Below are 17,970 nucleotides of genomic sequence, written 5' to 3'. Positions count from 1 at the left end.
CCCTGAACAGGATTAAGGAAAAAGTCTACACACCCCTATTCAAACTGCAGGTTTTTGTGAAGTAAAAAAATGAAAAAACAATACCAAGATAAGTCATTATTGAACGTTTTCCACCTTTTTGTATAACCTATAAACAGGAGAATTGAAACGTATAAAATATAAAACATAAAAATTGCAACATATTAAAAAGAAACAAATTGGAAACTGTACAGGGGAAACAATCCAAAAACGTACAAAATTCTGGTTACATAAGTGTGCACAGCCTATTATAATTAAGATTATGACTTTGTTCAGAATCAAATAGTTTATATCTGATCTTTATACCCTTGTTTCAAAGCAACTTTGTCTTATAGTGATTACCTTTCTTTACTATGTGGTAGCTTTCTTTTAGACACCAATTGCCATATTTTTCTGTCTCTCTATTTACATACTAGCTGTGCTACCTGTCTAAGGCTGGTTGTACTCAAGTTATCAATGTAGATCTCTCGTATTAACGTTTGCAGTGCACCATGCAATGCGTACGTCTCTGCTATATGCTATTTGGCATGGGATTCGTAAAAACAGTGTTAATGTTTGTGATGCACCATCCTTTAGAATGATGCATGAAATGCATACATCTCAATTTTAAGCCATTTAGTATAGGATTCGTAAAAGCGGCGTTAATGCTTGTGATGTGTCATCTATTGGAATGAAAAATGGAATGCATTTTATTGCTGAAAGAGTTTGTGATTCACCTGAGTTATGGAGTGACAGACATATCATCCAGAAAGAGGCACACACACTTATCCTTTAATTAATGTGTATATACCCTGTAAGGATATATAGGATAAGTATATAATATATACATATACACATACACACCTATATATACATATACACACCTTCAAGGCACACTCTGATTTTTATTTTCTTTTTCCCTTGTGGGAAATGCCTTCCCTGCTCCCCACAAGTGTAACACTGGCCCAGCACAAGTACAGCACAATACAAGAAGTCTCTTTCACTCCTTCAGTCCTGGGGTCAAACTTTGTCTTCCTCCTCCCGACTCTGGCTCCCAGAGTAATGGCTTCTGGCTCCTTTTATAAGGTACCCGGAAGTGCTCCAGGTGCTTGATTACTCGTTTCCGGCAGCACACCCAGGTGTGGCGGGAGAACTGCCCATAAGGGCACAGCAGCTCCTGCTGCAGCACCCCCTGGTAGTGCCTGCGGATCCCAATAGGGCTGCACCAAACTCCAACTCCCATGAAGCCCTGCGGGAGTCCGAGTTACCGCTGCAACCCAGAGGGTTTGCCATCTAGTGTTCCAGGGGAGGTAACGCTCTGGCCACGCTTGCTCCGCCGGTCCTTCCAGCGTGGAGGAGTCCTGGCTGCACGCTACAATAATATATATATATATAAAATAATATACAGGATGAGTCAAAATTATGTTAACATTTGAATTGCAAAAACAATTTATTCACAAAACATACTTCATATATACAAGATGATTTACAGGAATGTCTCAACTTGTTCGTCATCATGATCAACACATGTACCATATGTGGCACATAATTTGTCCACAGAAATTGTTTATAAATATATACATAGCAGTACCATTAGTATTAACATAATTTTGACTTGCCCTGCATGTGTGTGTATATGTATATGTATATACAGTATATATATAATATATAATAGAACCACAAGTGCTGATCTTTGCTTAGGTGTTCATAAGCAAACTCTCCTGTTGCATTTGTTTTTGTGGACAGTAAAAGCTTCTTCCTGGTCCACTTTCCCATGCAGATCTAATTTGTGCTGCCTCTTTCTCATGGTTGACTCCATGCTCTGATGGAACTAATTCAGCAAAGCAGCCCCAAACCATAACATTTCCATCCCCATGCTTTATAGTTAATATCAGGTTCTTCTTGTCAAATGCTGTCTTTTGTTTTCACCGAATACGTCTCTTGGTGCTTTAGTCACACTAAATGACTATCTTTGCCTTACCTGTCAAAAGCACATTGTTGTAGAAGTCCTGGCCTTTTCTTAGGATTTAGTGGCAAACTTTGTCCTTGCCTGATGTTCTTTCTGGACAGCAAAGATTTCCTCCAGGCACACCACTCCTGTAGGTCTAATCTGTGTTGTCGCAGCCTCTTTCAAATGGTAGGCTCATGCACTTTGATATTAGCAGTGGAAAGAGCTACCTGGACATCATGTGATGAAATTCTGGGTCTCTCTGAGACTGCTTTCAGCATTTTGCATTCTGTTCTCAGGCTGATCTTGCAGTGGTGGCCTGGCCTGGATGTGTTGGCTTCTCCATTTGTAGATACTCTTCTGGACAGTTTGAATACTTGATTTCCAGTTGTTTGGAGATCTTTTTAAATTCCTTCTGAGGTTCTTAGGCATCAATAACCTCCTTTCTGAAAGCTTCAGAGAGCTCTTTCGGTCTCGGCTTCGCGATAACGCACACTTCAGCAACAAATAAAAGTCAAACTAAGTGCCTGAGGTTCCAGTAGGACAGGTTCAGATCCTCTCTAATGATGTGCTAATCATTTGAACCTGATTCTGATTTGAGGTGCTTGATTCAGTGATACGTAAGAATGGACTTTCTTTTTCCACATGCAAAATTTGCTTATATGTATATTTACTGTAAATCATACAGTGGACTACAAAATGTAAATGCAGATGTTGGTGCGGTTACTTTCTGTAGATAATGTTTAAATGAAGATCAAATCTTGATGTTTTGTCATCTGTAACATTTGTGGGCCCATTTCATGGGGTGCACTTACTATTTTATGTGATTTGTATGATTTTAAATGCATAGAAATGCTTGCAAAATCTCAGTGTTGGTTTAGTTACATTTGGGGTTAACAAGATTAGAATAAGACAAAATTAAATTTTTATCTTTCTTTCTTCTCATAGAACTGAAAGATGATAGTCCTCCAAATGATAAACAAAAAGAGCAACGAGAGGAAGAGCAACCTTTTCACCGGAATTTACATGGAACTTTCCAGAACACTTCAAATACCTTCTCTTGTGAAGTGGACTCTGAACAAAGCTTCAAGCACAGTGAAACGGACAGTTCTCACGTTTCAGGGACTTACAGGAAGCAGAGCTTGTATCCTGTTAAGGAAGAGGTCCAGGTTTTCGGATCTCCCCCCGTTAAAGAGGAGCTCTCTGAGACTGAGAACTATTTTCGCGTACTAGTGGGAGCACCTAATGTAGAGCGTGCTTCATTTAGTAACAGTTCTGAAGAGGTTCAAATGGAGAGCAGTAATTTCACAGTCCAGGAGCAGTCAGAGGATAGTTATATACCACAATGGGTTATTCATCATCAACATAACCAAAGCACTGATTCCGGTAAGAGTTTCACACACCACATCAGTTTGATGGAACATCACACGGGAGAGAAGCGCTTCAGTTGTTCCCAATGCGGGAAGACCTTCAATTATTTAATAAACTTGAAGTCACATCAACGGATACACACAGGAGAGAAACCATACTGTTGCATGCAGTGCGGAAAAGCCTTCAGTCAGTTAACTAACCTTAAAATTCATGAGAGGATTCACACTGGGGAGAAGCCATATGAGTGCACAGAGTGTGGAAAAACCTTCAACCAGTCATCCCACCTTAAAATCCACCAAAGGATTCACACTGGAGAAAAGCCTTACTGCTGTGCTGAATGTGGAAAGACTTTTAATCAGTCAGGACCCCTTAGAATACACCAAAGGATTCACACTGGGGAGAAGCCTTACCAGTGTTATGTGTGTGGAAAGAGCTTCAACCGATCTGCCCTCCTCAAATCCCATCTGAAAATTCATGCAAGGGGAAAACCACGTCCTTGATGTGTGTGATGGTGTTTATGACTTGTAGGAAATTTATTAATAAGCTGTGTTTTAAGGTCATTCATTAACCTTGGGCAGTCCTATCAATTCTGTTTGCATTTTTTTCATGTGGAAAACGGTTTCTGAAATGCACAGATCAAAGTTGTTATGTGACAAGGATAATATGATTAATTAAAAAGAACTCCTGTGTGTTAGGAAGTCCAAATGATTTTATGAATTGTCATATTGACAGGGTTTTAAAACAGTTAATCAATGATATAAATTTCAGTTCAGTCAATAAAGTGTATGTAAGGATGATAAAGCAGAAAGCAGTGGAGTGAGTTTTTCACTTCACCATTTTATCCACTTGTTCCATCTGCTGCCTTCCAACACACATGAACTGCCTGGTGGCAAACAAGAAAAGCAGTGTAACTGTGGACACGACATGCAGGTGCTGTTTTGAGAAGATTAGAGTCAGCATTTGGGTGGATGTTTAACCCCTTTTACATTCCACAGACAGATTACATTTCTATAGAGGAGTCCGCATTTGGGTGGATGGTTAACCCCTTTTACATTCCACAGACAGATTGCATTTCTATAAGAGGAGTCAGCATTTGGGTGGATGTTTAACCCCTTTAACATTCCACAGATTACATTTCTATAGAGGAGTCCGCATTTGAGTGGATGGTTAACCCCTTTTACATTCCACAGACAGATTACATTTTTATATAGAGGAGTCCGCATTTGGGTGGATGGTTAACCCCTTTAACATTCCACAGACAGATTAAATTTCTATAGAGGAGTCAGCATTTGGGTGGATGGTTAACCCCTTTTACATTCCACAGACAGATTACATTTCTATAGAGGAGTCAGCATTTGGGTGGATGTTTAACCCCTTTAACATTCCACAGATTACATTTCTATAGAGGAGTCAGCATTTGGGTGGATGGTTAACCCCTTTTACATTCCACAGACAGATTACATTTCTATAGAGGAGTCAGCATTTGGGTGGATGGTTAACCCCTTTTACATTCCACAGACAGATTAAATTTCTATAGAGGAGTCAGCATTTGGGTGGATGGTTAACCCCTTTTACATTCCACAGACAGATTACATTTCTATAGAGGAGTCAGCATTTGGGTGGATGTTTAACCCCTTTAACATTCCACAGATTACATTTCTATAGAGGAGTCAGCATTTGGGTGGATATTTAACCCCTTTAACATTCCACAGACCATTTAAATTTAATTTGATACCATTAAAATATTATTGATTTGTCGGTAAATTGGTAATATCTGTGGTGGTACTTATGTTTTCTTCTTTAATAGTGGAGAAATGGAGCCCTGAAGTATGTAAGCGTCTCACTTAAAATAGATCAGTGAAGAAAAAAGATCCATAGTAGACCGTTTTTTTTCTTCTTCTCTAAACACATGTAACAGAAGATTAAAATAATATCACCTAAAAATAAGAAAGAGATGAGAATACAAGCCCCTTTTTTGCAATACAATTGTGTAACCCAGGTTCTGAAAAGGAGTGTGGAGCTTACACCAAATAAGTCTAAGCAGCAAAGATATTAAGATTATTAGAAACCTATATTGGCAGAAAAAATCAACAGTCAAAGTGGAGAATCACAAAACAAGTGAAATACAAAATAAGTGGTATTTGGCAAGAATATGTTTTGCCACCATATACAGTATATATAATTGTAGGGAGTACAGATTTTTTTCCTTTGAAATGTAGTGAGTTGAAGTAAAACGTTTCAAACAAATAAAATATTTAAAGATACAGATAGCCTACATGAAAATTCCACTTGTGAACAGTAATTAAGTTGTTTTACTCCATTACTTCCCGCCTCTGATCCATTGTAACATCGTTAATAAATACTTTACCTTTATTCTGTGTACATTTTTCTTCTTTTTACCATTTTTAGCACCAGAGGAATAAGGCCTTTTTGGTGCCATCATAGGTATCAATGTGGCTTTGGCTACTGTTTTTGTACTCCTGTCATGATGTGCGTCTGTCAGTGAGTCTTCCCATCATACCTACCATAGATGTCACTTACTACGCGACACGACAGCCTATAGTGATAATCATTGATTTTGAATTGATTACCCCACAAACACAAACCAAAGATTCCTTATTATTTTAGCTTAGTTTTGTTTATATTCTACATTTAATTTTTAAGCTTACAAGTTCTTCATTAATCAAATGATGGGGTTTAGCTTAGTTACAAACAGACAGGTAATGTTAATACTCCACCAAATATATTGAGGTTCAACTTGCAGCTTGGGGTACAGTGTTAGTGACTTCAGAGGCCCTACACATCTACCTATTCCACATATAGCAAGAAATGGCTCTGCTGTCATTTGTAAAATTTCTAATGTTTCATCGGCTTTAGAAGTGCCATAATTAGTTCAGTAGACATCACCTGTCTGTGGTTTCTTTTGATTGTAGTCTAAATGCAATTTTATATCTGAAGAGTCCAACTTGTGGTGAGTCAACATGGTTGCCTAACCTACACAATGACGACAAAAAGAACACTCCAAACAACTCAGTGAAAAGGTGGTTGAAAAACAAAAGTCAGAAGATGGAGACAAGAAAGCATCCAAGACAATGAATATCCCTTGGAGTCCAGGGAAAAGAGTTGTTAAGAAACAAAAATAAAAGTACAGCATGGATGGAAAACTGCCTAGAGCACGTCGTCCACAAAAAATGAGTAACTGGATAAGAAGAAGACCATTGGAGGCCACCAAGTGTCTGAAACTGAAGAGAGTGTGTAGACAATGGCTGATAAGGGGCTGCTTCTCCAGTTGCAGTTTTATGGGAGGGTGCTTGCCCATCAAGTTGTTTCCAGGCTCACCCACACTAAAGTTTTTTTTGGAATTGACACTGCACTCCGAGTGTATTGCATTGCCATTCAACACGTAATCAAACAACCAATCAGCATCAAAAGGTGGGGTAAAGGGCTGCAACAGATATGAAGGAGTTGTGCCTCTGTGTCGATTTTTCTTTCAAAAAGAGGTGTGACTTGTTTTTAAATATTTCATCGGCTTTTTCAGTTTCTTAAACAGTGCAACTAAGGTCGGCATTTCTGACAAGACATTTACGACTTTTGATCTTGATTATTGAAGTTGCAAGGCGTTAATCCTTCATATTAAATTTGCTTTTTTACATTGTTAGTTTATGGAAAATGATCTCTCAACTATCTGACTGTGGGAAATCAATACTAAAAAACCCAAATCCTGGACCCACCTCAGAAAGCAAGAGGAGCGAGTTATCCAAATCTTTGGCTCTTGTAATTTTTGGCTTTATCCATCCTAGAAACGCTGGTGGAGTTAAATCTACACTTGCTGGAACAGAATTAGCCCTATTTCTGTTGAACCCTGCATAGTTTAACCTTGCTTCATACTAATCCTGCTCTCTGGAAGAGAACCCTTGTCGGTCGATATTCTGCTAACGACTGAGCCGTGGCCCACTCCCCTAAAGTCAAGTCAATTCAGGTGGGGATTTAATTCTAGTTTGTTAAGTTTGACTCAATTGTATGCACCGTTATTTTCTTTGTTGTAAAAGTAAGTCTTGATTGTATGGAATAATATTTTCTTCAAATAAAATATCTTGCGGTGGCACAGTGGCAGTGCTGCCGCCTCGCAGTAAGGAGACCCAGGTTCGCTTCCCTGCGTGGAGTTTGCATGTTCTCCCCATGTCTGTCTGGGTTTCCTCCCACAGTCCAAAGACACGCAGGTGAGGTGCATTGGCGATCATAAATTGTCCCTAGTGTGTGCTTAGTGGGTGTGTGTGTGTGTCCTGCGGTGGGTTGGCGCCCTGCCCGGGATTTGTTCCTGCCTTGCGCCCTGTGCTGGCTGGGATTGGCTCCAGCAGTCCCTGTGATCCTGTGTCAGGATATAGCGGTTGGAAAATGAATGACTGTATGACATTTAGTTCAATAAACTATCAAGCAAAATAACTATTGACAACTCGTCATCCCAAACAATCTTCGCTATACGCGGACGCATCGCTCCCAGGCAGAAAGGTCTCAGAGAGTAGGCGCAACGACGTATATGTACATATCCGTTAACCCACAGCGTTATTTTAAGAGGCAAATAGCTTGCAATGAATCGCAAACTTTGCAAAAAGAGGAACTCTGAAACCAATCATCCAGCAAACTCTCCAACGTCGCGAAGTACCGACATCAGGAACGTCAAAACCGGGGAGATAGAGCGAGCGTCGTTAAGTAGAACGCAAAAGAATACCAGTCACGGCGTGATGCTGCCACCTGCAGGATCGATATGAAGTTGCAATCTAACAATAACGTTAATAGTAATGTTATTTGTCCTTCTTTCTTCTTCTTTCGGCTGCTCCGGTTAGGGGTTGCCACAGCAGATCATCTTCTTCCATATCTTTCTGTCCTCTGCATCTTGTTCTGTCACACCCATCACCTGCATGTCCTCTCTCACCACATCCATAAACCTTCGCTTAGGCCTTCCTCTTTTTCTCTTCCCTGGCAGCTCTATCCTTAGCATCCTTCTCCCAATATATTCAGCATCTCTCCTCTGCACATGTCCACACCAGCGCAATCTCGCCTCTGTGACTTTGTCTCCAAACCGTCCAACTTGAGCTGACCCTCTAATGTTCTCATTTCTAATCCTATCCATCCTCGTCACACCCAGTGCAAATCTTAGTATCTTTAACTCTGCTACCTCCAGCTCTGTCTCCTGCTTTCTGGTCAGTGCCACCATCTCCAAACCACATAACATAGCTGGTCTCACTACCGTCCTGTAGACTTTCCCTTTCACTCCTGCTGATACCTGTCTGTCAAAAATCATTCCTAACACTCTTCTCCACCCATTCCACCCTGCATGCACTCTTTTTTTCACCTCTGTTCCACAATCCCTGTTACTCTGTATTGTTGATCCCAAGTATTTAAACTCATCCACCTTCGCCAGCTCTACTCTCTGCACCCTCACCATTCTACTGACCTCCCTCTCATTTACACACATGTATTCTGTCTTGTTCCTACTGACATTCATTCCTCTCCTCTCTAGAGCATATCTCCACCTATCCAGGGTCTCCTCAAACTGCTCCCTACAATTGCTACAGATCACAATGTCATCAGCAAACATCACAGTCCACAGGGACTCCTGTCTAATCTTGTCTGTCAACCTGTCCATCACCATTGCAAACAAGAAAGGACTCAGAGCCAATCCCTGATGTAATCCCACCTCCACCTCCTCATCCTGTACAACTCTTACACACTTCTCTGCCACTGCCAACTTCCTCATACAATACCACAGCTCCTCTTGAGGCACCCTGTCAAATGCTTTCTCCAGGTCCACAAAGACACAATGTAACTCCTTTTGGCTTTCTGTCTACTTATCCATCAACGCCTTCAGAGCAAAGGTCACATCTGTGGTGCTCTTTCTTGGCATGAAACCATACTGCTGCTCACTAATCATCACCTCACTTCCTAACCTAGCTTCCACTACTCTTTCCCATAACTTCATGCTGTGGCTCATCAATTTTATCCCCCTGTAGTTACTGCCGTCCTGCACATCCCCCTTATTCTTAAATATCGGTACCAGTACACTTCTTCTCCACTCCTTGGGCATCCTCTCACTTTCCAAGATTCCATTAAACAATCTGGTTAAAAACTCCTCTGCCATCTCTCCTAAACACCTCCATGCTTCCACAGGTATGTCATTTGGACCAACTGCCTTTCCATTCTTCATCCTCTTCATCGCTGTCCTTACTTCCTCCTTGCTAATCCGTTGCACTTTCTGATTCACTATCTCCATATCATCCAACCTCTTCTCTCTCTCTCGTTCTCTTCATTCATCAGCCTCTCAAAATACTCTTTCCATCTGCTCAAAACACTCTCCACACTTGTGAGTACGTTTCCATCTTTATCCTTTATCAGCCTAACCTGCTGCACATCTTTCCCAGCTCGGTCCCTCTGTCTAGCCAATCGGTCCTTTTCTCCCTCCTTAGTGTCCAGCCTCTCATACAACTCACCATGCACCTTTTCTTTAGCCTTCACCACCTCTGTCTTCACCTTGTGCCTTATCTCCTTGTACTCTTGTCTACTTTCAGCATCTCTCTGACTATCCCACTTTCCAGTCTAAAAATCGTATTTACTGCATTTCTTGTAGGAAGCGTTCAGTCATCTATGGAGGTGAGACAGGGAGGCTATTTCAGGGAGCACGTTGGAGGCACTAAAATTAAAGATCTCACCAAGCTTGTTGTAGAAAACTTCACATCTCTGATTTCACACACTGATTTCTCAGTTTGTGTTCTTTCACAGGACTTCAAAGACACTTTTTAAAGAAAAAACAGAAGAAACTAAATTTATTCTCAGCCTGGGATCATACTTGGGATTAATAAAGTATCTATCTATCTATCTATCTATCTATCTATCTATCTATCTATCTATCTATCTATCTATCTATCTATCTATCTATCTATCTATCTATCTATCTATCTATCTATCTATCTATCTATCTATCTACACTTCCCTAAGGTCACAATCATCATGAAACTTTTTAATTCCTCTCTTTATCATTACATTAGATAAACTTTATTAATCCCATGGGGACATTCAGAATATGTGGCATTACTTCAGCATTTAGCGGTGACATGATAAGACTGAAGGTGGTTCAAGACTGACTCTGTGTGAGTGTGCATGAATGAGCCCAGCAATAGACTGGCATCCTTCCCGGGGTTAATTCCTGCCTTGCCATCAGTGCTGCTGAACTGGATTGAGTTAGCTTGATAATCCAACATCAGCAGCCCTCTTATTATCCAAGTCAGAAGTTCTTTTCTGTGTTTAGGAGGTTGGGATTTGTTGTAATATTTAATTTTTTCTTAAACCTCTGTAAAGTTTTAATTTCCTCTTTGGGACAAATGAAGTATCTATCTATCTATCTATCTATCTATCTATCTATCTATCTATCTATCTATCTATCTATCTATCTATCTATCTATCTATCTATCTATCTATCTATCTATCTATCTACTAGGGTTGTCTGGGTTCCACGCGGAATCACTCGAAATAAGTAGCCAAGGATTTTTTTTTCTATTTTTCTCATGTACTTCGATTCTTTTTAAACTTTTTCCAAGTATTCACCGCCAACATCAATGCACTTTTGGGCTCTTCTGACCCACGCCGCAAAACACGCGCGAAAGGCTGTCTTTGGGAGGTTGTCCAGCTGTTCTTTGACAGCTGCAATCAGTTCCTCTCGAGTTTCAAAGTTGTGGCCTCGCAGGGGTTCTGTCACCTTCGGGAAGAGCCAAAAGTCACATGGTGCAAGATCAGGCGAGTAGGGTGGCGGGTTCAAAACGTTGACACCACTGTCTTCAATGAAATGCTTCGTCGCATTAGCCGTGTGGGCTGGCGCATCGTCATGATGCAAAAAGTGCCTTCGCAAGTTCTTGGACCGGCCTATAGCCATCGCAGAAAAAACGTCAGGCAGGCACTGAGTGGTGTACCACTCAGAGGTCACAGTTGTCCTCTCCATCAGTGGAATTGACGCGACAATGCCATTGATGTTGAAAAAGATGGCAAACATGGTGCGTTCCACCGAGCGGATTAAACCAACAGAAAAGTCGTAAAAAATCATCACTCGAAAGTCACGCATGCACGGAGTAGGGAGCTTCGCCGCTAGTGCATGCTGCGCACACTCTCAGTTCGTTTTCATCTTGTGTTCATTCTGGAGGAAGAGAGGGAGCAAAACATCTGAACAAAAACATGCAACCACTTGAATAATCCCTCTACACAGCAGAACAGATTTCGACAGGCTGACACTCGACAAACGATAAAATTCCGCACAGAACCCAGACAACCCTCGTATCTATCTATCTATTGTAAAAGGCGCTATATCCACCTCCGACCCAACACAGACTGACACAGAGGCATGCGTAAAATCAACAAATAAACTTTTATTTTTCTTCAGCTGAGGTCCACGTCTTCTCCATGTCCCACCAAATAAACTAAAGTAAAGCACACACTATAACACACTCTTCTCCACCACTCCTCCAGGCAAGTGTTGTCCTTGTCCTCCCGACTTAGACTCCCGGAGTGGTGGCTGCTGGCTCCTTTTATAGTCCACCCGGAAGTGCTCCAGGTTCTTGATTGCCAAGTTCCGGCTGCACTTCTGCGTGTGGAGAAACCACTGCCCACAAGGACTCAGGAGTCCCAGCTGCAGCACCCCCTGGTGGTGCCTGCGAGACCTAACAGGGCTGCACCAAACTCCAATCCCCATAGAGCCCTGCAGGAAACCGAGGCACTGCTCCAACTCAGGGGGTTGCCATCTAGCGTCCAGGGGGAGGTATTGAAAAGTCCATGGTTGCTCCCCCTGAACATATAGTGAAGGGGTGTCCCAGTCTGGCATGGGCCCCGGCCATCCACCACACTATCCTGACTGCTATGCTAAAATGAATATCTTTCTCTTTATACCATGTTGCCTGGCACATGGGTAAAATAATGCAGTATCCTAACAATGCACCTTCCACTTCCCCCAGTCATGTCACAGCCAAGTGAAAATTGTTGCATAGCAACGCTGTGGTGTAGTGGTGCTGCATGGGATGGTGGGGTCTGAGTGAGAGAGAATTTTGCTGACGTCACCATTCGGCTCTCAGTGTTCAGAAGCACTTATCTGCTCAGTCACGGCTGGGAGCTCATGCTGATTTAGAGACTGCTTTTGAAGTCCATTGTATTGCAGACGTTATGCATTCGCAGATGGAGTAAAGCATTTACCAGATTGTAAATCTGTGAACTGAGATGGCTTTTAGTGTGTCAGCCCATGATAAAACAAATAGACACTCATAGAAGGCGCCAGGAGCAATCAGTGGATAAAATTACAAGCCTATGTGGGCAGACTGTGATTTACAAAGTGGCTACCTCACCCTAGCCACCGGTCATGCTCTCTCTATCATACTGCAAATGAACACAATACACCTGAGGGCCGCCATCATTGTTCTGTCACGCAGTTTGTTTTCGTGTTTTGTTTCCTTCAACAATCCTGTGTCTCGCTGGGGTGAACTAATGAGAGAGAAGCGTCCGACTGGGGATCCCTGAGGAGTGTGTGATCACGCCCGACGGGTACGCTGGACAGGATGGGAGCTAAACGGATGCACGCTGGTCAAGGGGGAGTTCGTTACTATTTGTGGTGGCGTAAATTTACTTTAGTGACTGATCATGACCCCCCTGCAGACAACATGATACAAACTCCCGTCTCACAAGGTGGTTTGTTAGCTTGCAGGCGTTTCATTTTATTGTCTGTCATGGTCCTGGTTCTGCTCACGTCAATGTCGATGTTCTGTCTTGGCTAGCCATGCCTGGTTTAGTAGATTGTTCAGTTCACAAAGGTGTGAACAAAGCTGAGGTTGGGAGTGTGACCGCTACAGCCTGGGAACGAAGCCGCTCTTCAGAAACTCCCCCTGGGAAATAAACTCACTCTTGCACACTCTTCACCCTCCTCTGTGCGGGATCAGCTGCAGGTTTGCTCGCATGGACGTTTAAAGGACCGACCCACAACCATTCTAATGTCTCACTCTCCTGTCCGCTCTTCCCCAGATCCCCTCTGCACCAGTAGCTAATGTCTTGTGTCCAGGAGCTGGTGGCTGAGCTGTCACTTTTAATGTCCGTTTCCTAGGAGGCCAGACCGCATCTGAAAGGAACTTGTGTTGATATCTACCTGTACAGCAATGAAGTTTCTACTCTTCAGAAAACCTTTTCTGGTCTACTGTGCAACTTTGTGACCCAAGCTAGACAAGGCTCACCGGAGAGTGCAGGACAGCTCAATGAACGCTGGAGCGAAGGAGTCAGTACTATGCTGAGCTCCACACTCACCTGAGAGACGAAGGCAGAGACACGGAGAGCACCAGGCTTGTCGGACCACTGTAGGATGCAGCCATGTGATTGCCCCACACCTCAACAGATCTTTCCAGAAAAACAGAAAAGCGGACTCAACTAGCTCATTGTAGCTAAAAGTGCTTTACAGTGATAATGGGTGGAATGGTGTTACAAAAGTAAGTAACAACTAAAGATGATATCTTTGTGACATGTTATATTATAAGAAGGCCAGGGAGGAGACAAAAATAAAACCTCTACCTGGTGCAAAAGAAATCTCTAGGGGTTCCAAAGACCACCTGCCCCCAAGTCAGAACAAAGCTTATAACCATTAGGAAAGCTGCTACCACACAATACCAATAATTCATATTGTCAAGACTGAAAAGCACTATATAGTGCTATGACCGCTGTCTTATGAAGGTCCGATGCTGGGGTCTATCATGTGTTACAGTATTATAGCGCACCAGGGAAGAAGCCAATGTCAGCATTTTGTCCTGTCCTCTGCCCGAGTCGGCAGTCAGGTTCACTCCTTTCCACTGACCACACGGACAAGAGTTTCTGTTTTGCTTCCTTTACTGAAGTCAGTTGAATTTGAGTAAAACTGCAAGCAAAATCAAAAACACTGAATGATGGGAGAAATCCTTATATACAAACTCACAGGATAAACTTGATGGCAGAATGACGTATTCTTGTATAGAAAATAACATTCAAATAAATGGCAAACATTCTATGTACAAATTCTGGCAAAGCTAATAAGAATGTCTGAAAAGGGTCTGCCCACAAGTACTCTTTTAATTGCAGTGAAACCTCACATAACAAAGTATGGAAACATCTCACCTAAAAAATACTCCACTAAAAAACTTTAAATACTTTAACGGTCTCTCAAATCTGGTGGATCACTTCACGTCCCCGTTTCTGTTTGGCTGTCATTTAATGAAGGAAAAGAATCAATTCAGAGGACTGAAGCCTCAAAAACGGGGCTATTAAAATGAAGGGAAAAGGAGTTAATTAGCAACAAAAATGGGTCATTGATTATGAAATGCTGGCACTTTGCCTCACAACTAACAAATAATTTCATTAGTTTCACATAATTTCAACAGTTTATATGTATCTACGTGCCTTCAGAAATCCGAGGGGGGCAGTATCCACAAAAGTTTGGACAGTTATCAGCCAAAACAACAAAGAGTACCATGAGTTCTTATTATTTACTGTAATGGATGGCACACATGGAATGGCATCCCGGCCAGGATTGAAACAAGAATCCTTACCAGTGTAATGGAAGCACCAGGGGAGAAGAGCACAGATGAATACCTTCTCTCCCAGTACACTAAGTGGCAGCCTCCCAGGGTAAGGATTCCTACACAGATGTCCACAGAGCATGCTGGAATCTGTAGTCCAATGAGGCAACCCTGTTGTGTTCCAAGTGGGCTGCCAGGGTGAGCTGATGGGATTCTTAATCTCTACTTTGTGGTATTTCTGATTGACCCGCAAGTACTTTCATTAGGCTTTGTCCGAACATCAGAAGTACTCATCCTGGGTAAAAGATAAAAGACACCACTCGACCTCATCCTTGTGAGATGGAGTCGTGTGGAGGCAAGGAGGACATAGCTCACCTGGGAGCTATGGAGGAGAGAAAGAGAAGAGAAGAATGGTGTTGTGGTTGGTCTTTTCCTTGTTTAAAGCCTTTGTGCAAGATGGACCTTTTATTTATGGCAGAATCTGTGTCTGTGAGGCTGGGTCTGGGGTTTGGGGTGCTGCAAAACCCCCTGTAGGTAACACTACTTGATCTTGTGGTCCCTCACAGAACCTTTTCTTGGCAAAGCACTGTCTCATTCTGAGAAGGGTTCTTTGCATATGAAGTTGTTTCTTTGTTCTTTAAAAAACTTCCTAATATGTAGAAAAAAAGTTTAATGTATGGTGAGCTACCTGGCAGGAGACCAACAGATTAAGAATACTTGGACATAACCTTTGCTACTGGCATATGCAGCACGAGTCCTCTTAAAGTTATGGCCCATCAGTATTTGTGAAATCTGTTACCATCTCTTCATGGTTATTTATTGTAAGAAGCCTCTTACAGATCTAAATAAATGAAAGGTTCTTTGTGGAACCTCCATGTGGATGCATCTATGGGGAAGTAAAAATGGCTCCCCTATGGCATCACTTTGAAGAACCGCTCTGTCACCTTCATTTTTAAGAGTGATGCACTGTGTACCAAGGGGGCCATTAAGTGCCACCTCTACTGTTCTGCTTCAACCACTACCTGTACCAATGCAGGGGGGACTGAATTACAAAAATAACTTCTCATCCTAAATTAGTGGTTCTGGTACAAATGACTTTGTATGGGCGTGTGCATAATGGCAGGCATGGCAGTTATGGACATCTAATGGAGCCCTGAAGTGGACAGCCTGTTTATTATTTCAATACGCTGGGCTGTGCAATGAAACGTGTTGTTTTATTTATTTATTTTCACATCACAGCCCTTTCAGACGCCATCTTACCCATTTTTGTTCTGTAACTAATGTTCTGTACAACATAACAACTGTTTAACCTTCGGGTCTTCTTACGATATCTGTTCGCCTCTCTGCTATTCAAAAGGGTGATATGTACCACCTGGTCCCGTTCAATTCACGCTAAGCGCCCCCAAATGTAATATCAAATTCCTTTTACCATGCTGCCATATTTACTTGTTGGTGTGCTCATATACTATCACATCATGCCCACCCTAGTGTTAGACGCCCCCTACCCACTTTGGTCTGGAGCCGACGTTGTGTAGCACATTGCACAGCAGTCCATAAAGAGACGATGTGAACCCTAAGACTGTCGAACAAGAATGAGCAGGTGAATCAGCGGGACAAGTGCGGAGGGAGGAGCCGAGCAATCAAGGTGGGCGTGGCTTAACAGGAGTGGCTACGGGACCGTAATTGACAGGCAGGAGGGAGGAGCGCGCTGTGTGGAGTTCTGCGGGAAGACAGACCTGCAGTTCCTTTAAGATCCATCCATTTTCCAACCCGCTGAACCCGAACACAGGGTCACGGGGGTCTGCTGGAGCCAATCCCAGCCAACACAGGGCACAAGGCAGGAAACAATCCTGGGCAGGGTGCCAACCCACCGCAGGACACACACAAACACACCCACACACCAAGCACACACTAGGGTCAATTTAGAATCACCAATCCACCTAACCAGCATGTCTTTGGACTGTGGGAGGAAACCGGAGCGCCCGGAGGAAACCCACGCAGACACGGGGAGAACATGCAAACTCCACGCAGGGAGGACCCGGGAATCGAACCCAGGTCCCCAGATCTCCCAACTGCGAGGCAGCAGCGCTAACCACTGCGCCACCGTGCCGCCCTCCTTTAAGATGGCATTTTAAATTAAAACAGGAATTTATCAGATTGTTTGCTTTCGTTAATTGAGCAAAACAAAACCTACGATCACAGTATGGCAAGCCAAATTAACATTTAGAGATATCTCAAAATGAATTTCGGATATCTTAAAATGTAATTTACTTTTTAAGATATCTGAAACTCGCTTTGAGATATCTTAAAATACTTTCCTTTACATTTTAAGATATCTGCAATACATTTCGGGATATCTCAAATGCATTTCAAGATATCTCAAATACAGTTTCAGATATCTCAAAATAATTGTGTCTGTATTTCAAGATATCTCAAATGAATTTTCAGATATCTAAAATTGACCTTTCATGCATTTCAAGATATCTCAAAATCATTTCCTGTAAAACTGCCTATTATTTCAATGGGACTTCTTGTTTATTATAAGATATCTTAAAATGTATTTGAGATATCTTGAAATGAGCAGGAAGTGATGTTGAGATATCTGAAAATGTATTTGAGATATCTGAAAATGGACAGGAAGCTGTTTTGAGATATCTGGAAATGTATCTGAGATATCTTAAATTGTATTGTAGATATCTGAAAGTGCTATTGAGATATCTTGAAATAATTGAGCGTCCTTTTAAAGATATCTTAAAATGCATTTTAGATATCTTGAAACACAATTTTAGATATCTTGAAATACATTGTTAGATATCTGAAATAGAGCAGAGACCCATTTTAAGATATCATGAAATTAATTTTAGATATCTAAAAATGTATTTCAGATATCTGAAACAACAATGAATTTCAAGATATCTTAAATGCTTTTTAAGATATCTAAATTATATTTCGAGATATCTTAAAATAACTTCCTTCTCATTTTAAGATATCCCAAATTCATTTTGAAATATCTGAAATGCATTTTCAGATATCTTAAAATGACTTCCTGCACATTTCAAGATATCTCAAATACATTTCAAGATATCTTAAAAT

At 41.8% G+C, this 17,970-nt stretch overlaps 1 protein-coding gene across 1 annotated transcript in view; it reads left to right on the top strand.

The window, feature by feature from the left end:
- Positions 1–5,689, top strand: part of LOC114662989 (uncharacterized) — a 63,932-nt gene extending 58,243 nt beyond the window's left edge. The window contains exon 9 of the mRNA XM_028816747.2: positions 2,894–5,689. Coding sequence (XP_028672580.2) covers positions 2,894–3,816 — 923 coding nt within the window. The 3' untranslated portion in view covers positions 3,817–5,689. The remainder of the gene's footprint in view (positions 1–2,893) is intronic.
- The last annotated feature ends 12,281 nt before the right edge of the window (positions 5,690–17,970 follow it).

Source organism: Erpetoichthys calabaricus, chromosome 12 (genome assembly GCF_900747795.2).
Source record: "Erpetoichthys calabaricus chromosome 12, fErpCal1.3, whole genome shotgun sequence".
NCBI lineage: Eukaryota > Metazoa > Chordata > Cladistia > Polypteriformes > Polypteridae > Erpetoichthys > Erpetoichthys calabaricus.
Note: the sequence above shows the minus strand (reverse complement) of the source record. Positions and strands in the feature narration are given on the sequence as shown.